This window comes from Rissa tridactyla, chromosome 17 (genome assembly GCF_028500815.1).
Source record: "Rissa tridactyla isolate bRisTri1 chromosome 17, bRisTri1.patW.cur.20221130, whole genome shotgun sequence".
NCBI lineage: Eukaryota > Metazoa > Chordata > Aves > Charadriiformes > Laridae > Rissa > Rissa tridactyla.
In genome coordinates, this window is record NC_071482.1 from 6,256,206 (window position 1) to 6,280,335 (window position 24,130).

General features: G+C 55.2%; 1 protein-coding gene across 1 annotated transcript; it reads right to left on the reverse strand.

The window, feature by feature from the left end:
* Positions 1–15: 15 nt before the first annotated feature.
* On the reverse strand, positions 16–18,014 carry ST14 (ST14 transmembrane serine protease matriptase). The gene is given in 20 exon segments (XM_054223229.1): positions 16–202; positions 205–304; positions 903–1,039; positions 1,354–1,628; positions 1,763–1,949; positions 2,326–2,454; positions 2,616–2,729; positions 3,040–3,147; positions 4,052–4,156; positions 4,456–4,586; positions 5,415–5,524; positions 6,073–6,170; positions 6,612–6,751; positions 6,914–7,151; positions 7,543–7,578; positions 8,017–8,177; positions 8,647–8,717; positions 9,288–9,415; positions 9,654–9,813; positions 17,848–18,014. Coding segments are annotated over 20 exon segments (2,544 nt in total). The 5' UTR covers positions 17,905–18,014; the 3' UTR covers positions 16–143.
* Positions 18,015–24,130: the final 6,116 nt, after the last annotated feature.

The window sequence follows — 24,130 nt, forward strand, 5'->3', positions numbered from 1 at the left end:
ACCAAACCGTGGCTTGGGCTGTCCGGTGCCCACGGGGAGTCCTGGGCGGTTGCGGCGAGGTAGAGGGAGGGTTGAAGTTCACAGTAGAGGCTGTGACAGTTCTAAGTGTCCCAGCTGGTGGTGTGTAAGAGGTGTCCATGTCCCTAAAGGCCCGTCTGCTGTTTGATCCAGTCCCGCAGGCTGGTGAGGCGGCTGTAGACTCCGGCTTGTTTCTCTGCGCGCAGCCGTCGCCCCAGCTCACCACGCCGGCCAGGAACATGCGGCTGCTGGCCTCCACGCTGACCAGGGGCCCCCCGGAGTCACCCTGCAGACACAAACAGTGGCATAAGCACAAGCACCTGCCCAAGACCTTGTCCGTATTGACAAACAGATAATTCATTACTTTGTGATTTATTCTAAGTCAGCTGTACACACACAAACAGTAGCATAAGCACCTGACCACTACACCATATTAATGCAAAGAGAGTAATTACTGTGATGAATCGATGATTAACGGATTAAGTCATCTGTCTGTACAATTTCCTGCGCCTTCCCTAAATCAAAAATAAACCTGTATGTGTATCAAAACCACCTATTTAAGCACGGCCATCAGAGGCACAGAACAAAGCGATAACTAAGTGGCCTGTTTCGCTACCTGAGGCTCTCGGTAGCTGAGTGGAGCGTGGGTGTGCTGGTCTCCTACCTGCTGAGACGTGGTTTTGAGTCTAAAAGTCATGCGTTCGGTGGGCTGCAGGTTTTGAGACTAAGAAGTCATGCGTCGACAGGATTCGCCGCTCGCGCCCGTTCACGATCTGTCCGTCGTCCACATCCAAGAGGATCCCCGTAGGTGTGTAGCGTGTGAAATGTGAGTGCATGTGCCTGTGTTCCCTAACTACGGCAATAAACCCGAGCGCTGACCCTACCTGGCAAGCGTCCACGCCGCCCGTCAGGATCCCCACGCACATCATGCGCTCCGTCAGCTGGTCCGTCAGCAGCTGGTTGCAGACCGTCTGGTTGATGAGCCGGATTTCTGCTTTCTGCAAGATGGAGGCTCCGCTGCCTGCGAGGAGAAAGGGGCAGCGTAAGGCGAAGCGAACAGCATTTTTAAGCAGCAATTCCCCCCGCCGTGCGCTTCCTTCGGGCTCTGAACAACCAACAAATTGCCCGGTAAATCCCCGTTGCAACAACCTGCTTTTTCCTACTACCATTTTTGTCCAGCAGGACCGAGACACTAACTTTGCGCGCTCCCAAGGGAATCGCACTTGATTCCAGGCGCCAGGCAAGCTAATCCATTTAAATCGTATCCAGCCAGCCCCCCTTTTCCCTAAAGCCACGTGAAAATACATCAACGCGATCCCAAATTCACAACCTCACCTCCTTCCACGGTGGCTCCCCAGCCCGTCACCCACAAGTCCTTGCCCACGGGGAAGTTGTGGCTGGCGTCGGGCAGGCAGATGGGCTGGACGACGGAGGAGAAGGTGACGGGGCTCTGCAGCTCCAGCACGGCGATGTCGTAGTCGTAGGTGTAGTCGTTGAAGTAGGGGTGGGAGATGATGCGCTTGATCTTCCGCGTTTGCACTTTGGGGCCGTTGCGGTTGCCTTGGTCGGTCAGGCCCAGGTAGGCTGTCCACAGGCTGGGTTCCGAGTACCTGCACGAGTCGGGAAACGCAGACGATGTAGCTCGCTTTCTTAAACGGTTTCCTTGAGAAATCCCTGTAAAAACTGTGGGGTTTTTTTCTTACTCGGAATAATGCCTGAAAACGGAAGCGCGGCTGCCACCTACCTGATGCCCTGCAGCTGCAGGAAGCAATGCGCGGCCGACACCAGCCAGCTCTCGGAGACCAGCGAGGCCCCGCAGATGTGGCCCTGGCCCTTGACGTGGAGGCTGACCTGCCACGGCCACTCTCCCGACTCCGAGTTCTGCCCGCCGACGATCCGCGACGTCCTGGTGTAGGAGCGGATCCCGCAGTCTGGGGCGGGGAAGGAAAAGGGGCACTCGGTTACTCCCGCTCCCCTTCATCCCTCTGGGATATCTGCTACAGCACAAGTGCCCCGTTACCCACATCAGGGACGGCCGATGCCATCAGCTTGGCAGCAAAAATGCTAAATTTGCCAAAATATTTACCAGCCAAGTCCATAAACGTGCTGACAAACCCCCGTATTATCGGCGTCAGCCCTCTTGAGCGACACAGACACTGCGCACGCCGCCGAGAAACACGGGCCTTGGCTATTTTCAGACCGAGCTATCGCACAGAAAAACCCAGGGGCTCTCTGCGCCACACTTAAGTGTTTCTCTAAGGGCCCCAGCCCAAAAACCCGCCTCCCCCCTTTCCCCCGGGTACTCACTGCAGTTGTCCTCGTCAGAATTGTCGTCGCAGTCCCGCTCCCCGTCGCACTCCGGGTTCTGCTTGCTGATGCAGTGCCCGCTGCGGCATTTGTACGTGTATTCCTTGCAGGGGACCGTCGCGTGGACCGCTGCGGGCGGGACGAGGGGAGAAGGGTCAGCCCCAGCTCTGGGAAAGCTGCACCACCCGGGAGCCCTTCACCTCTTCTGCCCGTCCCCAGGACGTTGCCGCCCCCTGCAAAAAAATGCCTGGCCGCGAGGAAATGCATAAGGAGGGAGTTCCCATCCTCACCCTTGCTGCAGCTGCCCTCGTCGCTCCCGTCCCCGCAGTCGTCGTTGCCGTCACACTTCCGTGCGTCGGGGATGCACTTCCCGCTGCTGCACTTGAAGCTGTCGGCTGCGCAACCTGGGGAAAGAGCAGCCCCTGAGGGACGGCGGGGCACGAAGCCCACGCACCTCCGACACCCCGCTGCGTCCATCTCCCTCCCCCTAAGACACGTAAAACCTCGGCAGCTACAACACACAAACACCTATGTCCTGGTCCCGGGTCTTTTCCTCTCCAACCTGCACGCCACCGCTGATTTATGCATCCCTCTCTTTCCCTGCTTAGTCTTGTTTTTCTCCTCTGCAGCCGGCTGGCATTTTGGGTTTCCTGCCCGCTCGTTTTCCAGCACGCCGCTCGCCCCCCTCCGTCGCCCTCGGCGCGAGTTACTTACTGCACTGCAGCTCGTCGCTGTTGTCGCCGCAGTCGTTCACGTTGTCGCAGACCCAGAACTTGGGCTTGCACCAGCCGTTCTGGCACTTGAACTGCTGGTCGGTACAGGCTATAAAAAGGGAGAGCGAGAAATTCAGGGGGAGAGACCTGCAAAGGCACCGGCGGAGCCGTCACCAGCCACCCCTCTGCCAGCGCACCCACCGCGGCGTCACGGGAAAAGCGGGGCAGCCCCCCCAGCCGGGGGGAGAGCACATAGAAAACAGCACGACAGACCGGGGCTGCGCACACATACAGAAATATATAAACGCATAACACATTTGGGCTAAAATCCAGTATTTCCGCATCTCTGGAGAGCAAAACTACTTGGAGGGCTGTAACGCCTCAGGCAGTTAAGGCTGAAGGGGACGTTACAGCAGCAGGACAGACAGAGGCAACGATTTAATCAAAGCGATCGCTACCAGCGGTGGGGAAGCACCGACAAACCCAGATCACGGCGGGGGCAGCCAGGCCAGCAGCACGCTCTGCCTCTGAAAACAGCCCCCTGCCTGCGAACGAGATCCCAAAGCAGGGGATCCCGTCCCCTCTAATTAGCTGGACAATAACATTATCTAGGGGATAGCTCTGCTAATCCAAGAGGAAAACTCCTTGCGCGAAGAAACAACTCCTTGTGTGTCGCACAGGATGGGCTCTGCAATACCTGCCCGGTTCGGTAACAAAATACAGCCCTTTACACCCCCCCGGCTCAGCCAAACCCACACCAGCCTGGAGGATTAAATCGAAAAACACATTCCCAGCCGGGAGGGACTGGAAAGGGAGAGAGATGCCACTGGGAGAGGGCTGGATTAGCAGGAATCCACGGCTCCTGTATGCCGGGGAAGGGTCCTAAATCGATTCCCAGACCGGGCGCTACGGCGTGTTACCCAGAACAAGCCCAGGGGAAAACACCTGCAGCCCCTCCGGGGCAACGTGGCCCTCCCCGTCACACGCCAAAACCAGACGAAGGACAGACTTACCGCAGGATCTCTCGTCGCTGCCGTCGACGCAGTCCAGCCACCCGTCGCAGCGCATGCTTCGGTCAATGCAGCGGCCGGTGTTGCAGGCGAACTTGCCAGGGCAGGCTGAGAGGGAAGAAAGGGATAAAACAATGTGTAAACCTTCCGGCCGTCCCCTCTGTGTCCCCTCCCCAAGGCACACGACGCTCCCTGAGCCTGCTTACAGCGTCCAGCCTTAAAGACACCTTTTCCTGCCAGCAGAGCAGGAATAGGAGGAGGTTTGCAGGAAAAGAAATCGCGTTTCTATATCCCCCAAAAAAGCACGCTTCCCAATTTACGTGGCAGCGTAAGTGCAGAGGAGGGAGAGCCTCCAGACAAATCCGGGCAAACCAGTTCCCCCCACGGCCTTAAGGGTTTCAACTCACGATCGCTGGAGTCGTAGGACAGGTACTCGGCAGAGAAGCCAGTGTCCGTGTGGGACTGGTCTGAGTGGAACTGGACCTCTATTTTGTTGGTAGTACTGGCCACCACAAACTGGGAACGCTCCCCGCAGTACCTGCGGGCAGAGAGAGCAAAGACGACGGGTCAGAGACGTAGGTCAGCCCCGGGGCAAGCCCTTTGCCGTCCCTCATCTCCCCATCAGCACGAAGGGTCGCCTCGCACACCCCGGGAGCGAAGGGGCAGCAGAACAGAGCACGAGTCCGATTCCAGCGCAATCTGCTGGGCCTCGAGGTCCGCCCAGAGGAGCTGAATTTTCCTGCCGTCGGCAGAAGGTGCAAACACCAAGTTGCGGCCTTGGAAACGACTGGGAGCGAGCTCCTGCGAATCCCTGCCGGACACAGCGACGGCTCTGACACACGCGGATGCAGGTGCTGACTTGGAAACCCTCTCTCTCCGAGGAAGGGTGAGCTCCTTTGCCCGCAGTGCTGTGAAACGCCGCCGCTCGCTCCCCCCGCGCGGCACCGGGTTGTCTTTTCGGCCCAGCTCACGTTGGGTTGTGCAACAGCACGCAGCAAACGTAACAGTAAACGCATCACAGAACGCCACGCAATTACCCTAACCACGGAGATTTGCTCACTCGAGCAAAACCACGCCAGATGTTTCTGCCTTTCTGCTCGCGAGGCGTGCGACGTGATGTGCCGCAGCGTTCTGGGGGGGATTCGGCTGCAGCAGGCGACAAACCCAGGGTTTAATCCCCCAAAGCACGCGTGCTGCTCCCCTCTCACCACGGGCCGTCGAGCTATGGGAGCAGGTCAGACCCACGCACCCTCCTGCCTCACCGCGTCCCAAAAAGCAGCAGCACGCTTGTTCCCACAGCGAGTTTGAGGCCAGCACGAGGTGCCACCATAACTAAAGGCTCGGAAAGGCAAAGCCTGACACCCACCTCGTGCTGTTGATCTGCACGTAGTCCTTGGTGCAGGAGCTGACTGGGATGCCGGGCTCCACCACAAAGAACATGTTGAAACGCACCTTCACGTTCTTTTTAGGGGGAACCTGCGAAAGGAAGCAGAGTCGGCGGCGTGGTCGTTTTCCGGAGCCCAGAAAACAGAATAAATTTCACGGGAAAAGGGCTTGGGGGGAGGACGGAAGATGACCGAAAACGGAAAGAAGTCCAGCAGAAAAAGAAACCCCGTTCTGAAACGCCGCTCTGGCTCACACTGTCATTTAGCCAGTGGCTTGGCTCGCTGGCCCCGGCATCCCCCATCACACGGAGAGGGCTTGAAGCCAGACCTCCGTCACCGGTGCCTGCTCTCCCAGGGCAGAAGGCGTCCCCCACCACCGGTTTTGCCAGCGAGTGACAGGCCTGTCCCACAGCCCACGTGCTCTAGTGCTTTTTGCGTAAAGCTACGGTTATTGGGGGCGACAGTGAGTGTGACACGGAGTTCAGGCCTCTCCTGCCTTTGGCGCCTCAAGCCTCCCCCCAGTCATGTCAGACTCGAAGCCTCTAGGCAGCATCTGCCGGGGGCTCGCTTGCACCGTGTCCTGCATAACCAAGTTAATTTGACCCGACTAACGGAGGCAAAGAGAGGACCCCGTCTTACCTCGATGTTCCAGACACAGTCCATGGCTGGCGGGTAGTGTGCCGGGTAATAGGGAGTCGTGAAGGTGCCGCTCTCTCCTTTCAGAGTCCCACCGCAGACTAGAAGATGAGCAAGAAGATGAAAACAGGTTAGAGACGCAGAGAGACGCGGTTTTCCCAAGCCTTAGCTGGCTATCGCCCGAGGCAGGAAGGGAGGCAGACGCAACAGTCTCTAACAAGGTTAAGTCGATCTCTGGAGGCAGCAGCGCTGCTCCAAGGCTTGGAGAGAACCCAGGAGATCAATTAGGTGCTTCCTGCGTGCATCAATCTGCACGTCTAATCCAACATAATTCTTATTTTGCCCTCCTCAAGGGACATCATTACAGCAGCCAAGAGCACCGTGGGCAAGGCAAGCTCCAAGAGCCGAGATGTGACCTGCTTCCAGGTCTCCTGGCCCTGGAAATATCCCTGGCAGACCGACGGCAGCCACAGCTGTGCCTCCCCCTTCAGTCGTCCGTGGCAGGGAGAGGTGGGGGACACTGGGCCGAGGCCTCTGCTCACCTTTCATCTTCGGGAGCTGGAAGAACTCAGCCTTAAAGCCGGGGAATCTCCCCTCCTTGTTGGTAACCAACGTGACGAGCATGACGTTCTGGGAGGAGAGGAAGGTCAGGTTGTAGGAAGGGGCGTAATTCCCACAGAGCCTAGGAAGTAAAGGACAAGAACCGCTAGAGACAACTGCATCTAGAGCCTCGAGCAGCGCAGATCGCCTCTGAGCAGGGACAGCAGCTCAGTTACCAGCAGGACTTCTCAGCGTCACCCTGCCACCTCACGCCAGGACTCGGTGCCCTAATGGGGACACTCACCTGACCAAAGCGTGGGGCTCCACGGGGCTCAGAGAGTTGTACACCTTGATGTAGTCCCCGTCGTCTGTGCACTGCTCCAGCTCCAGAGTCTTGAAGGTCAGGCTGATGATGGAGTTGGCGTCCGCCCTCAGTGTCCAGTAGCAGAGCGCGTTGTTGGGGTAAGGGCTGTTGGGGAAGCCCGGCGTGGTGAAACTGGTGATCTCCCCTTCCTTGGCGTGGAGGGCAAACATGCAGCTCTCTGCCCAGGAGAGCGGGAAAGAGTTAACGAAGCAAACGAGGAGGTTCTGCCCTGCCTTTTCCCGGAGGCGCAGAGTGCGGCACTTGTGGCACTTGTAATTCCTCGCCTGCCTGCAGGCTGCCCCTGGGCAGGGAGCACCCTTGATTATCAAACTCCAAGTGAGGCATTGGGGAAGGACAGCCAGGGCCCCCCACTGCCGCTAGATAATGCCAAGGCCTGCGCCGCGGTCTCGGTGACCCCAAACCAGCTCTAAGCAGGACACGGAGGTCCTGCTTTGCACACAGAGCACCTCTCTTCGGGCCCTTTCCCACCTCACAAGGGAAATCGCCGCCCCACAGAGGTCTGGGGATGCAGGGAGCTTGTTATGAGACTGAAGAAGAACTGTACTTACTGTCCCGAGCGGAGTAAGCTATGCTGGGGTCGGCAGCTGCAGGAGAAAACAGAGGTGTTGTCATCCTTTGGGCTGTGGAAAGCCCCTGGGTGCAAAGCTGAAGTGGTCCCTGGGACCTGCATTGGTTTGGCTCTGCTTGTGGGATCTCTCCCTGCGAGCTGGCCGGGCCCGGGAAGGCTGCTCGCAGGGAGACGAGCGACCAAGCTTTTCCTCCGCAGGAGGGAGAGGATTCATCCCTGTCCCTCTCCAGATGGGCTCAGAGGAGAACACAGGGTGTTCGAGCGAAGGGGAGCGGGTCTGCATGGCCCATCAAGGCAGCGCCGTGAAGGCCGGGTCCTTACGCTCAACCTTAGAGTGATCCCCACGGCCGAGGGTACCCAAAGGAGGGCTGCGACCGGCAGCTTACCCCTCCGGCGAAACGTCCCCCCGCCCAGTGCCACGCAGAGGCCCAGGGACGGCGGAGCCAGCACTCACGGAAAGCGACGACCGACTCCACCTTCAGCGTGGGGTTCCGCAGCCGGGGGTTCCACCTCTGGACCAGGCTCTGCTTGTCCGCCATCGCTCTGTCCAGGCTCTCCTCCCGGTACTTGGGGACAACAAACTCCGACCAGTAGTAGGCAATGACGCTGCCTTCACTGCAGGGGAAGGACGATTATAGGGTGGGAACGAGGACAGACACAGGAAGGCTCAAGTATCAGTGGAAGGGTCCAAGCTACTTGATAAGCCATTTTTGGAGGATGGCCACGGGAAAGGGAGAGTCTCAATGACAAGTTAAACAAACTGCGCCCAGCAACGGGCCCCGCCAGCCCGGGGAGTCCCTTTCAGAGCTGCCAGGCACCACCCAGTGCGATTCATAGCGCTCCGCTCTACCGTACCTGGGTTTTCCCAGGACGTCTGCCTCAGCACACAGTGATGAGGACCGGCAGAAAACAATACGCCTTTTCAGGTCACTTTTCACTGCCCACCCATTGCTGTGTCGCTCAGGGTGGTAAATGAGGTGCCTCCATCCCCAGCAGCCCAGGAATGAGGGTCCACGACTGCGTGACACCCCAGCATCGCCCTCCTCCACCCCCAGGCAGGGCTCAGACGGCACCTAACACTGACCTGAACGCAGTTATCACTGTCTCCTTGTGGTAAGGGCCAATATCTGCATGATTCCTGTAGATCTCCTCCACCTGAAAGGTTTAAAGAAGGGTGTTCAGCGCCTCTAGAAGTGAGGAGGAGGGAAAGGCTAAAGACAGACAGAGCTTCAAGCCTGCTCTGGAAAATCAGGGCACATACCCAGCATCCCTGGCTGCAGGAATCTGCAAAGAGAGGAAGAGGGAGAGCTGACAGTCCCAGAAGACCCGCACACCACAGCCTGCTCTGACTTTTTCCCGGGGAACACAACGAATACCTGAGTCTGAGGGGAAAGGGAAGAGCAGCCACGGCTTCAGCACGAAGGGCAGACACGCTCCTGCCTCGGCTCCCAGCCCTGACTCATCCACTGGCCCCGGGATTTGCCCAGGCAGCCTCCTGCGGCACACGCTGGGTGGCAGAGGCAGGGAGATGCCGTGGCACTGGGATGGAGCCGTGATGCCAGTTTAAAGGCAGGCTCCCTGCGCCCAGCCCGGCGTGTCACGGCGAGCGGGGAGAGCTGAGAGGAGCCAGAAAGCTCCAAGCGGTCTTACACGCAAGATGCCCGCGGCCACCGGACAAGAAGAAAAAGTCCTGCACCAGGAGGAGGGACGCAAGAAACCTCTTACCGTGCTCTTCACCTTCTTGGCCAGCATGATGAAGTCCGTCGAGCTGGAGTTCTCGTAAGCGTCAATGAAGTCCCAGTTCAGAACCCGCAAGTGGCCATTGAAAATCTTCTGGACGGGCGCGTTCCTGTCTGGAAGGCAACAGTTCAGCGTCAGAAAGGGCAGTCAGGGCAGGGACCGCGGCACAGCAGGTCGCCAGTGACAGGAATTAGGGCAGGGGGGTGGAAATGGCGTCCCCCCAAATTCCTGGAGCCTTCCCAGAGCTAGAAAGGGCACAGGCGGGCCGCACAGGATAACACAGCTTTTCCAGGTGGATGTGCTCCCAGGGTATCGCCCTACACGCCACCACCCATCAGACGTCATACTCACATTTGAAGTGCCAAACCAGGAGGCCGGTGACGAGGGAGATGAGCAGGAAAACAACGATCACGACGGTGACGACCACCTGCCGCTTTGGGCCACGCTTCTCCATCTTCTTGGAGTTCATGGCAGGGAGGAACTCCACCCCTTCCTCCAGGTTGTTCATGTCCTAGGAGGGGAGAAAGGGCAGGATGGTGGAAAGGCCGTTCCCAAAGCCTGCTTCGAAGAGGTCCCACCACGAAGCACTCTAGAGCAGAGCTGCCTGTCCATGGCAACTCCCCAACACCGACAGCACCGAGCAGCGTCGGCTCCACAGGGCAAACCCTGAAGGCTTTCGCTTTGTTTTTCCGCGCGCACCTAATTCCTTTCTGGACCCAACAGAGGGTGACCAGCTCAAATAAAACTCAGGGGCGAGTCCACACAAACCCTGTGACCGTGGCAGGTCACAAGCCCACAAGCTCCAGGATCTCTGCCTGCCGGCAGGTGAAACTGCAGACAAAAATTCACCCCTGCCAAGGGCTCGCTATGTGGCAGGGGTGTCACCCGCAGCTCGTGGGGCACAGTACTCTATAAATAGCATTCCTGTAAAAGAAGAAAACCACGCTACTTCCTCCCTTCACATTCGCACAACTCTCTGTGCATCACCCGGGCCAGCACAGCACTCCTGTAGCTCTGCCTGGCGTTTCCCGCTCTGCGCAAACACCGATTTAAAGAAATAAAGCAAAAAACTAAGATGAACGCACGAGACATCCCCGCAGCCCACGACAGCCAGACTTTCAGGACAAGACTAATGAAGGTCGCCCAGGAGGGAGGAATGACACTTGTGGTGTGTCGTTCCCCTCGACATCGCTGCCCCACGCTGGGCTGGGTGATGAAGAGGAAGGTCTCTGACGCCCTGGGGTTTCACTCTCTCGCACCTCGGGCTTACCCACCCTCCATCCTTGCCCTGCTCGCGTACCTGAGCCTCCAGCCTGGGGTCGGAACAGCTGCAGACCCAGATGTTTTCAGAGGATGCCACGCAGCCCAGAGCATCCTCGGTACAGGCAGATTTCAGGGGCCCGGATCTGCAGTCGCCACCCCAGCGCTTCCTCCCCTGCCCAGAGCTGGCTAACACACGCCGGGAGAGCAGACCGCATCTTCTGCTGTCTTCTCCTGCCTCCCTCAAGTAGGGGGACACTCTGCCTGCTGCAAACCGCCCAAACCATGAGGATGCTTCGCTTTTCCGGTCACCACCTTCTCGTTTTCCCCTTTCCTGAGCCTTACCCGGCATCTGGCAGCTTCCTGGGCAGCGGCACGGGGCTCCGGGTGACAGCAAGGACGCCACAACACGAAGTGCTGACCAACACAAATCGCATTCACACGCATTTCGTCCCCGCAAACATGATGCCGGGTCAGATGCCGCCCCCATCCTCTCTCAGCCCGGGGCTGGCACAAACACACACTAATGGCTCGGGCGAATTTGATGCAAACGTCACAAGCCCCTAAAAGCTGGGAAAAACAACCAGCAAAGGGGATCCTGTCGATCTTCTCTTTCCCAAGCCTCGCTCTGCAGGAAAGCCCAGCTCCCACTTGCATCATTCCCTGGTGCCTTTTGCCCTTTTCTTCACCCAATCTCTGTCCTCTCCTCCAACCCTCCACACCTCACCAAAGCCTCTCCTCCCTGCGGTATTCGCCTGAGGCCCTGTACAAAAGAAAGAGACGTGACGGGCACCTTACCCTACATTTTTGTAAAGGACTCTCTAAGTTTAATCCTCCGCAAACACCTCCTAGAAGGTCACTAAGACCAAAGCAACCTAACAGTTTTTGCACCATCTGCTCTCAGAATAATCCGAGTTTATCATTTGACAGCTCTCCGCTACAGCGTGGGGAATGAAGCCTTCGTCCTTTTGTGAGATTTACACCCAAGGCTGGGCAGAAAGGTGCCAGGTTGTTTCTATCACCAACATCCAGCCGCCGCCAGAAGAAACAAAAGACCTAGCAGGGCCACAGAGGACAATCCCAAGGGGGGTGCTCCGATTCCCGTTCGGCTTCCACGATCGTACAGGAAAAAACTTGAAAACATAACCCAAGGAAGCTTCAAAACAGAAGTTTCAAACCCCAACGAAACTTCAAAACAGACCACAAAATAAAGCTTAAATACATGCAGACAGCCTAAATCAAGAAACTCTTCAATCAAAGCCAAGATTGCCTGCAGTTTGATGCACCGTCTTCGAAACAGCCATCTGGCTCCCATCAGCTTCCAAATCACGCAAGAAAATACCCCCGAACCAGGTAAAGAGAAGAACAGGCCACAAATCTCGGAAGCATCCCCCGTCTCCCACTTAACGGAAAGAAAAGTAATTGATTCTCTTTTAACACCTGCAGGCGCCTGCGGCAAGAAAACACCCTCAGGGGTTTAAATATATATATATCTGTTCACACGGCAGCAGCTTTCCCAGGCTGCTTGGGGTCAGCGAGGAAGACGGTGTCTCTATGTGTTCCGAGTGACAATTTTTGGGCACAAGCTGTTAAATCTTGGCCTCAATAACACGCTCGCCTGGCAGGCTGAACTCGACCAGATGGCATTTCTTCCCTCAAAGAGGGATCACACGCTTCTGGCACGAGAAGCGTTAACTTCAGCAGCAGCAAAACCGCACAATGAAATCAGATTTCCTACCCTAAAGAAAAGCCTATTTTCGAATAGCGTACCCTTCGGCTGAGGGTATCTTCAGCTCTCCGCAAAATTACCAAAACCCCACCAAACTGCCAGAAAAAAACGGGGCTGAGCTGCAAGCGGGAGATACTGCTGTACAAGGCCAGAGTGCACAACAATCAGATGCATTTCAACATCCTCTTACAGCTAAAGGTTGTATCTTTGCAAAGAGAAAACTCTTTAGATGGGAGCAATTGACCAGCGTGATTAAATCAGAAGGAAAACAACGGCTCCCCTCCGCCTCCAGCACATACAGACACACACGCGGCTCCTGCGGCTGCGGCGCGACCAGAGGAAGTTAGGCAAGAAAACTCGCTGTCTGATCTTTCATTAGACAATTTCTCTGCCCTTCCTGGGGGGAGGGAAAGAAAAAATACAAAAAATGAACGATCTTAAACCTATGAGAGTTTACAGCACGGCTTTGCCAGTTCGTTCTTGCTCCAAAGCTGAGACGGCAGCTCCACAAGAAATTAAAGGAGTGGGGGACTCCGAGGGAGGTTATTTTTGTTGTTACTCCTGTACAAGGTGCATAAACAGCCACTGACACTTACTGGCCAGAAGTTACCTGGTGATTAGAGGCAGATGTGAGACGGGATCCAAAGAGTTTTCCCTCCCTGCCCTCTGTTTTGTATTCCAGATCTCGTCCTCTCCCATCCTCGTACCTTACATACAGCATCGTGTTGCCCAGCCAGCTCGGACACTCGCGTGAAGCTGCTTTGAAGAGCTGTCGCGTGTCGCAGCCGGGGTAAGCAACAGTGATTCCTGCAAACTCTCTTCTCAATACAAGGCAAAGGATCTGAAGCATCCCCCAGGCACTACGGGAATGCTGAATCAGGTCGTGATTTCAGACGAGGTCCCGTGTCCCGACCTCTGAGTAAGAGGAGGCTGGATGTTCCCACACGCAGCGCGAGAAGCACTCATTTGACCTTAGTACCAGACTTGTCTGCGCCCAGAAGCGCGGCTCAGCCTCCGCTCGCTCTGCTGCACATCCCCTTCGCTGCCACCACTCCTGCCCGGCGGCGAGAAACCTCCTCTGCTGGTCACCATCCTCTACGCTAGGCAGAAACCAGATGGAATCAAAAGCTAGACAGGCTCCAAAGATGATAGCTAAATCCCAAGTCAAAAGACGACGACAATTTTAATCTCCGTTAGCTAACGGTTGCTGCGCGTTTTCCCTCCCAACAGCAGATATAAGGCAGAGGATCTGAAAGCACATCCTGCTCTCACCTTCTCCATGATTCCCCGACAAACAATCTCTAGCCCAAAGTGACTCAAGGTCTGACTCTCTCGCCCTTCTCGAGGAAACTACTCCAACAAACATTATTGACCAAATAAACCTTCCTTCATATTCTCTCCGCCTTAGTCACAGGTTCAGGTACTTCCTCTTGCTCCTCCTCGCTCAGCCCTCGCCGTCACCGTGGGCCTCCCCAGGGCCAGATCGGAGGTTTCTGGTCACGGCGTCAGCCCTGGCAGAAAAGCCACATGCCAATCAAGTGAAAGGGGCTGAAAGACGTCGCCCCGTTTCTCCCACGCCTCGGTTTCCCCTGGAATACGGGCTTCGTGAGGAAACCTGGCAAAGGAGTGTGCACAGATAGATTTAGACGGAACTTAGAAGTTCTGCTCCTCCGTGCAGAGCTGAGAGAGAAGTCCTGTGCGTAAGCAAACCCTCCCAACTCCTCCTCCGTAAGCCAGCCGCACGATATATTTTTAGACGGCAACCGTACTCTGCCAGACTGGACAAACCAGATGCAGAAGTGACTAACTCTGTCAGCAGGAAATTCAGCAGGCACACGGGGATGGTGGGAACTGCCACAGTCGTCTCCGGACTGGAGACACTTACCAGAAAGCAGAGATATCCTCCTGCAAAGGGGGATCCCAGAAGGGCTAGGATGTGCCACAGAAAACAGCTCTCCAACAAGAAGACTTCTGGGATATGTACAAAGCGGGGTCCATCTGGGATCAGCATCTCCCATCCAGGCCGATTTCTGGCTTGTTTGGTGGCTCCAGCAAGACAGCGTGATGTGTCCCGGGCACCGAAGGCCCTCGCTGCTCCCTTCTCCTCCAAAAGAGGTGCTCCATCTTTGACTCGGTGTCTGCGTCTCGTTCACTGGACCCTGACCCACAGAACGACGGGGCTCCTGGCCATTAGTTTCACCTGTTCCTTATCACCTTCCTTTGTTTGTCCAGCACAAGGCAGCTACGAGATTCAGCTGCTTCCTTTGACCTTTACCACATTCCAGCCCCGGCTGGTCTGCCGCAGGACTGCTCGCGGCCAAAGCTGCGTACATCACAGGAGGGAAGGGCAGGGGTGCAACCAAAGCAGCCTCACTGCAAAAGACCCACTGCCTGGCATTAATGGACGTGGCCAAGAAAAGGCACCCATAAAATACAAACTTGGAGGTGGCCTGGAAAGGTCTCAAATGAAGACGAGTCATCAGACGACGCGGCTAGACTCCTGCCGCGTAATTACACCCTGCAGATCCCAGCCTGCGTATCCAAGAGGCTAGTCCCACCTCCCCTTTTCCAGCCACACCTGCCTCAGGAGGTGTTCAATGGAAACTAATACAATCAGCACAGGAGAAATGAGAGGAAATCCCTCAACCAGCTCAGGACACTGCCGGCAAGCCGGGCTCAGAGCTTGGGACACCCCAGCCTTGGAGATCAACAAGGTGGGCTTGTGCAGGGCAGAAAGAGCCAAGAAAGCTGTATTTTCAAAACCTGAGGTTTCCCGGACCATACTGAAAGCTAAGAAAAGTCTCAAAAGATCTAAAAGCACGTGGAGCGTGCACAGCGCACAACTCGCTTCGCCCAAGTAGCTCGAGCACAGCTACACAACTCTCGAGATCAACTCCTGCACCGACTCTTGCTGCAAACCCCAATACTCCTCCAGGAAGAAGATCTGATAAGAATAATCTCCTCAATTCTCATCTAATTCTTGATAAGAAATACACGGAAACAGCACACGTAAGAGCTGAGTTTCTGTAAGGCATATTCGTGCTGTGCTGCCCCAAAACGGGCAGTAAAACACTGAGGAAACTACGCCAGCGTATTTTTTTTTTGGTTTTCAGTTCCTTATTAAGGGCAATGACATTGTAACGTGATGACATCAGAACTAACGAGGGAATACGGAGCAGGAAATAAAGGACCCAGAGTCCTCCAGACTGTCTGCCTTCCAGGCACAGAGGGCAAGGGCAACAGTGAAAGATACAAGTCACACACGCCTATTTCACACACCAATTTTGAGCTCAATCCTCCACAGCATTCAATCGTCTTGTGACCATCCTGAGTCATGCGAGAAACAGAACTCCTTTAGGTTTATTACAGAAGAAACTAAAGTTAATGTTTGCACAGGACAGCACAGGCTTGGCGTGCTGCCCCGCGCCGCTTATCAGCGCAGCTGTGTCATGCAACACGGCAGCTCAGGGAAAAAAAAAAAGCGACCACGCTTCGAACCGCGTTTCTGTTTTACATGTTAAGACTTAGCAATTCTTGGGGAGAAGTGGGAAATAAAGTCACCTTACAGGCCTGGTACATGTCGCTATGAGCCATGAAATTCCTCCCCACAACACGCTTATGTCCCACGACCAGAACAGAAACACGCCACGGAGGCAAATAGCTTATTTAAAACGCTCTTCCATCTTTCCTGGTACAGAAAGTACCGTCTGAGCAACAAAAAAGCCCTCCAGCAGCCTAACAAAACCAGCTGCGCTCCAGACCTCGCTGAAACACTCATCATTACATTTCGCCCACGCTCTTGACCAACTCTTTTACAGTTTGGAGGTGGATCTTGGCCCACAACATTTGAATGTTTGGAGCCAACAGCAGGACAAACACCAGCATCTCCGACCGGGCGAAGCCTTTGTCTGGCAAACCCATCCCTATTAGCTGCTCCCTTCTCCGCCCCAGCCGATCGCTTGGATATTGCCACGCGTTATTTGCAAGGCTGGCTCCGGTGGCCTTTGGATGGAAACGGCATATTCTACCCCAGGGCAAGGTAAGAACCTTTGGTCCGATATCTTCCCCGCAGCCAGGCCCTCCGAAACGCTCTCCCTGCTCCCTCAATGGCTTTACAAAGTGATCTTTTGTTTGCTGAGCAAAGGTCTGGCACGTTCCCCATCGGCCTCAGCCTTTTTCTCGTCGTGCCTTCCTTATCCCTGTTTGCCCTTGGCACCAACAGCAGCAAAACTGGCCTGAGCAGCCGCTCACCCACCAGCCACTACCCGAGAGAACGGCTCTTTCTGAGGAAGAGCAGTCGCTTCTCCTCACCATGTCCATGTCGCAGCTCCTTTTCTGTCGCAGGAGGAGACGCAGTCATTGCAAAACAGCTCACGCTTGCTCGGCCGTTGCGTTTATAGGGAGCCAAGTCCAATGACAGTCGGACCAGGAGGGATAAATTCCTCAGGCCGTTTCCTGCCAGGAAGGCGGGTACCGTCTTCGGGGAAGTCCTCCTGGGTCAGATCAGCTCCTCTTGGACTGACGCAGGGGGAAAACTGATCCAGAACCAGGGGAAAAGACCCAGCACACCGCTTCCCTGGTGTGAAGGGACTCGCTTGAGCACTCAGCCCTGCCGTACAGACACACCGGCACGGAAACCTACCTTTTGCCAAGGGAATGAGCCGGGCAGGGAAGATCATGCTGCACACAACAGTGTCACCCCGACCCGGCAGGGAAGGAGGAGCTCGAGCTGAGCCGTATCAGGGAGAGCATCTCCTGCCCGCTCCTGAGAGCCACCGCAGCCCCGAGACCCGCAGGACAGCGGGGCTGGAGGCAAGGGAAACTTCTATCTGCTCCTTGGCCGCCACCAGATAACAACCGCTAAAGCCAGGCCTCAGAGACTGACACCGGACAGCCTGCTGTCGTGCTTTAACCTAAAAGCCCAGTTTCGAAACAGCTCTGTGGCACAGAACAGGCTCAACCCAAAACCACCAGTCCCTGCCCGACCCTCAGCCAGGAAAACCTACACGAAAAGCCATGACCGCGGCTTAAGCTCGCTCAAGTTTCAAAGCACACTGATAACGCATCGGTTAATTAACGAAGCCCCAAAGCCCTTGGTTAAAAGTCAGACCTCCTGACGGCTTGAACAGGTTTAGTTAGATCTGTTGCTAAACAACCCGGACCCAGGCGCTGCAAACAGCTCGCCTCCATGCAGTTTATCTTTACTCACATCCCCAGCGCCCAGCTTGAGCCAAAATCAAAACCCTCGGAGCGATGGCAACGCTGACATCAAGGCGGTCTGGCACCAGATCCAGGGATTTCCGCTTTCCCAAACCTGGTTTCCCTTTTCCTGGGCTCAGCGGCGTCCCCCACATGGGTTGTCCTGACCTCAACTGCTGGCAGAGGGGGAGCGGGAATCTCCCCCGCTTCCCGAGGGATCCAGAGCCGCCCCGGTCATTCCTGACCCGCGAGGCTCAGAGGAACCGGAGTGAGCAGAGGATGAGGCAGCTCGGCGAAAGGCTGAGCGCTTTTGGGAGAGCCCTGCCGTCCCCCCCCGGCACCGTGTCCCGCTCTCACCTGCGGCTGAGTGCTGTACCTCATGCCGGCACCGGCGGCCGTGGGGCCCCCCTCCATGGCGAGGGCGGGTGCCGTGCCGGCTCAGGCCGCCATGGCGCGGTGGCTGCTGGCCTCGGCACGGCACAGCACGGCACGGCTCGGCTCGGCACGGTGCCCAGCTCCTCCTCTCCGCACTGCTGGCAGGTGCGGGAAGGCGGAAACACCCCGCGGGTCCCCCCGACGCTCCCGTGTCCGGCTGCGGATCCCGCCTCTCCCGCTTCACAGCCGTCCACGGGGAAATCAAGGAAAACAGGGCACCTGAAAAGCCCCGCGCAAGCTCTGCATCATCCCAAGAGACCCTTTTACCACGTGCTTTGCTTTAGTAAATATAACCAGAAAGATCTTTTACCAACACAAGCCGCCCCGCAGCCAGAAGGAGGGCTCGCCAGCACTCACGGGGACAACAGTTTCTAGGGTACTATGTACCCACGGTCTTATCCCTTCTCGGGTGACAAAAACCATCATGCTATGACACCCCACCGCAAAGAGGGCACTCTCCGGCACGCACAGGCACTTTTGCTGTTCCCGAAAAACATCTGGTTCACTGAAGGGCTGCCAAAGCAAAACATTCCCTTTATCCCAGGCCTGAACCCTGCTCTCAGCTGGGTCACAGCACTTCAGGAATGAGCCATCTCTTACCAAACAGAGGAAACTAGATCCAAAATGATAAGCAACGCAGCAGTCCAGCAGAAATCCAAATTTGGCACTCAAAGCGTTGCTCACATACCAGCAACAGCTCCCGGGGACTCTAATATTAAACGGTGCCCCCAGAGAAGAAACGGAGGGACCAGCAGCAAAGCTCTGGGTTCTGAGAATGCTCTAAGGTGGGTTTGAAAGAAGGCTTTTAGCAGCGAAATCTGCATTCCTGACATAGTCTTATTCATCATTTCCCCCACTCTTGGGAAGATGTTCCCCCCCGCCTCCAATATTTAGGTTTTTCACATACAAGAGTCAGTCAATATTAAAGATAGCTGGACCAACATCATCTTTGTTGGAAAGGGTCTTCCCTTCCCTTCTCTGTCTTACATGCGATAGTCTATACCAATATGTGATATGCCAGTCAATCTAATGGAGGCTGAACCAGCCGTCCCACTGCTGATCTGATCCCCTTTATACCAATTGCATCCAGCCTCGAAACGTGGGGGTTTTTTTCCACACTCGAACGTTTAAATTCCCCAGAAAGCTGTTTTCGGTGTGGCAGGAGTTGCCCACTGATTCACATGCCGCAGGGAGATGCTTGTTTTTGTTTCACCTCGCTGTAAAATGTCTCCTGCAGAGCGCAAGTTTTGCGGCCCTTTTGCAGGTGTTTCTCTGGGGGAAAAGAGACGGTGTCAGGTCTCTGATCCTGCTCCTTTTAGTTTGGGTGAAAAACATAATGTAACTTCTGTGCTCTTACAGAAATACTTGTGCCTCTCCTTTCCCTGCTCCCTCAGCAGCTACCAGAATCCCACCACCGGCTCGCTGAGCACCGCGCAGCAGGAAGTACCTCTGGATTTAAGGCATTCCCTTTCAAAAGGTGGCTTTGTTAGTCAGCCTGCTGAAACCAGCCGGCCGGCTGATGTCAGGAGCTGCTCCCAGCTCTCCCGTTGATGCCCAGCCCTGCCCAGCGCTGCAGATTTACAGCCACTCCCTACCCGGCTGACTGCAGGTGCTCCAGCCTGATTTAATATCACCGTGAAACAGCATATTTCAGGTATAAAGCAGCTAGTCTGAGCTTTTTGTCTCTGCAGATTTCACCTCTTCTCCATATCAGTTGGAGAAGATATCCATATCCATATCACCACCTTGCAGGCAGGTGCCAGGCAAACACCCATGCTCTGGGATGTGGCTAATGAGGGCGAGATGCAGACTCACTCTTTGAGGCCGAAGGTGTCTCTTGCAAAGATCCACAGCTCTTGGTTTCACGCGGAGCTGCGAACGCCCAGTGTTTCCTGCCATTCAAGCCACTGACATTTTACATACTAATTCATTAGTCCCACTGGCTCTTTGAGCAAGGGAATGCAATCACCGTGGGGGAAAAAAAAAAAAAAAGCAAGCAATCCACATGCTAAATAGGAAATATTATATACCTGGGAGGCAGCTGGTTTAGAGTCCTAGATGATAGGATTCTTGTTTCTCTGCTGCTGAAGCAGTGGTTTATTTTGTGGCTGTGTTGCTAAGTCAACACGGTAAATGAGGGCCCCCTCTTTCTGGGCACTATAAAGTCCCAACACATCAAAGCAGCAATTCCCAATAAGCCGTGTGCCATGTACATTTGCGGTAAGACAAGCCATGTGTCTCTAGCCTGACTGAAGGACGCTGAGCCCAGCCAAGTCCCTACAAAGATGTAACCGAGGCATAAAGATCAAGCCACTTACCCACGTGCAACGGCAGCAGTCAGCTACAAAGCCTCTGTTTCTTCCCACTGACACCAGTTCATTCAAGAAAAGCTCTCACCTCCTCCTTCCTCACGTTGTCTCTTCGTATCAGTGTGGCCGCAACGGCATTATGAGAGCAGCAAGTCGAGGTTTAACACGCCTTTAGGAAGAAGGAGAGCACTCGCTTTAGGCACCGCCGAAATCTGAGAACCAAGTCCGTCTTTGTCAGAACTGTATGGGGGTTGTAAGCGCTAAACCGCCCTGCTGTGAGCCCGACCCCCAGGAGAGTCCCAGAGGAGACAGGGATAAGCTGCAGGAGCAGCAAACACTGTCTGAACAGGCAGGATACTCCCGCATCAGCTCCCAGCCCTGGGAATGCCATCCATGTGAAAGAAGGGAAAACGTAGCTGCTTACATATGGAATGAAAGCAGGCTGCCTGGAGGGGAAAAATCCTCCGGTGGAGGCAGTTCCCAGTAATTCTAGCTCTGCCAAGGAGCACCATCCATCCACACAGCCACGCCAGCGAAGGGCCGGATTCAAACAGCCAGCGACAAAGGCTTTTCCTCCCTGCAGTGTGTCCCAAGGATTCTGTTTCACAGCGTGACTCCTGAATTCAAATTTCACCGACGGTGCCCTCCCACCCAGATTCCTGCCAGACAACCCCGAAACCACCCCAGCTCTCTCTTGCAGCTAAATCATTCAATCCGGTCCGACAACTTTGCCAGCACAAAAGATTGGGAGAGAGATAAAACTCACAGGGTGTCCAGTTACTTTGCATTCCAAAGAGTAAATAAAGGCTGATTCAGTGGGAGGAGAGGAAAACGTCATCCAGAAGCCCTGTGGTTTCCAGCTGAACCAGCAGCCCCCGGAGAGCAAAGGTGAACGCTGGGTACCGCTTGACCCACCATCTGCACGGGGGCAGCTCTTCCTGCGTTCCGGCCCGAGGCAAGTTGTCTTGGGATGATTCAGCCTCTCCATCTGTAAGGCAAGGAGAATAATTACTGCCTCTGGAGAATGGGACCTGTAAAAGTGCAGTGAGTTGCCCTCAACTGGCCGCATGCTGCTCTGAGGCAGAGCTGAGCGGCGGTGCCACTTTTCAGAAAACTGTTCCAAGAATTACTGTGTAATTTGGGTGGGAATTTGTCCTTTGACCTCAAACGTTTCTCTCAAGAGCTCTGGAGTGAGAGTCCTGCTTCCAAAACATGACTTTGGCGGGGATCGCGAGTAGCTTTGCCCTCCTGAGATCATGAAAGCTGGGCAGAACAAAGGGCAGCAGTGCCCAGCTCCATCCTGTGGACGGTATGGGCACGAGGAGCCAGCAAAGGATGCGACGGTGTGCAACCAGCTGGCAATGAGAAAGTCCACCCTCAGCCCTCCCACACATCCCAGCCAGCTGAGACACCCTTTCAAAATTCAGGGGGATCGTTTCTTGTGCCTCTCTTGCTAATGGTGCCAGCCACCTGACAGTCACGGGACTCCGGAGGGAATCCAAAGCACTAGGAAGCACACCCTGGGATATAAACTTGCATCCCGGGAATATACTCTTTGCTGGGTCTTTTTCTTGAGCTCTTCCGTGGCTCGTGAAAGCAGAGAAACTCTTTTTCGCGAGCTCTGAATCAGCAACAGCCGTGGTTGCCAGCCAAACTGTAGGCGCAACCGAGTGGACCGGCCTGACTGCCGGGTTTCTGGCACGGTGTATTTTGAAACCTGGCTGCGCACGCAGGCACGCCCAAGATTCAAAGGCAGTTAAGGTCCTGCCTAACTAACACACTGCGAATGCGTAAGCCGAAGCCGTGACTTAGCCGGGGAGAGAGATGCAGACAACGCGCTGGAATTGCCCATTTTCTCTTTGGTTTATTACAAACAAATAGAGCTGACCCACGGCTCACCGGCCTTGCCACCTTATTTTCCACAGAAGATAAAATTTCAGACTTTGTGTTGGCGTGACCTCGGCTGTTTACAACCACAACAAAAAAGACCCAGCTTTGACTTTTCGCTTATTCCTCTTACTTCCCGTTGTCACTTTTGTCAGTGCGGAGGTCAAAGGGATGCGGCATGGGGTTTTTTGCTGGTTTATAGCCCGGCTCCTACTGTGTTTCAGACAACTAATTGCCTGATGTTCTTCCAGCTATCCCTCTAGCGGGGTACGGTGAGGCTGCACATGCTGTTGACGTGCCCACCCTAAAGCAGGAAAACTGGCTGTGAACTCTCCCGCAGAGTTCAGTCTGTCAAAGGTGAGAAGCCATACGTGCTCTCCCAGACGATGCTAGTCCTCTCCGGGGTGAGGTGGCAGGCTGGATGAAACACCCTGCTGGCTGGATCAGTCCGTTCTCCACCCCAAAAGTAGGAACACTACATATAAGGTTTGTCTGGAAACTCCCCTCCTCTCAAGACAATCTATCCTAGCATCAAGGTGTCCTAATTTTCTGTGAGTTTTCATAACATACAGCCCAGATCTCCCTCACCGCACGAAAAATTGGTAAGCTCTGACTTACTTTCCCATGGCTGGTGAGATGATCCATCAGCCATGGATGCTGGGAGGGCTGGAGCCCCTCTGCTGTGGGGACAGGCTGAGAGAGCTGGGGGGGTTCAGCCTGGAGAAGAGAAGGCTCCGGGGAGACCTTCCAGCCCCTTCCAGTCCCTAAAGGGGCTCCAGGAAAGCTGGGGAGGGACTCTGGAGCGGGGAGGGGAGCCATGGGACGAGGGGGAATGGCTTTAAACTGGAAGAGGGGAGATTGAGATGAGATGTGCGGAAGAAATCCTTTGCTGTGAGGGCGGTGAGCCCCTGGCCCAGGTTGCCCAGAGAAGCTGTGGCTGCCCCATCCCTGGAGGGGTTCAAGGCCAGGTTGGCTGGGGCTTGGAGCAACCTGGGCTGGCGGGAGGTGTCCCTGCCCAGGGCAGGGGGTGGGACAAGATGATCTTTAAGGTCCCTTCCAACCCAAACCATTCCATGATTCTATGGCTCTCCTACCAATTCTCCGAAGCTCAGACGGTTGTTGCTGGCTCACAAGTACTTGTGGGAAAAAGTCAGTGGCTGGGCTGAAGGAGAGCCCCCGGATTCCTTCCACCAGATGTCAGGGAGATGCTGGGAAACCTGCCTCACCTTGCAACCCATCTCAACTACTGAGAGAAGAGCACTCCTCTTGAAGAATCAGTGAGCTGGGAACAGTGGTTCCCAGCCAGTTAGTTGTTGCTCTCTGGTATGCTTGGCTTATATCATCAAAAAAGCAGGAAGAACATAAGCAGAGATTAAATCCAGCTCTAATGCACACTCTGATCCTTCTTGCTGAAATTGTAAAATCCAGGCATGTGGACACAGTCAATGAAAGCTTTCTAGCTGCAGGAAGGAGCTCCTGGGTTTGCTAACTCCGAACAGGTCCAGTACCCTTTCAGCATGTCCACGTCACTTTGACCCACCTTCGCAAGACAAGTTGAAAAATAAAAATAGAATAAATCCTATCAACCAGACACAGCTTTCTTACTACAAAGGAGTCACCCCTCCAACTGGGGGCTCTCTCTGTTGCTCACAGCTATCTAAAAACACAGACCAAGCTTTCACGTTGCCCTTCAAAGCAACAGGGTGCTATTTTTGTGACAATGAAGCACTTTGGGCTTTTGGAGAAATCCTCAGCTTTGCACATTAACACCTTCCCGCCTGCCCAGCTGTCCTAGCGCACGTTTGGAACAACAACCCGGTTCGGTTTATGATTTTTGGTAAGCCACCAGCTTCCTACGGAGAACACATACAACACTGTGACAATAAACCTCCCTCTCTGCTTTGCACCAGCGCCAGCTTTAAAAGCCCTTCACAGCCATTACCTCGGCCAGCCGCAGTTGGAAGGGCACTTTCAGTACAGGAACACCGTTAAACGCAAACCTCGATACA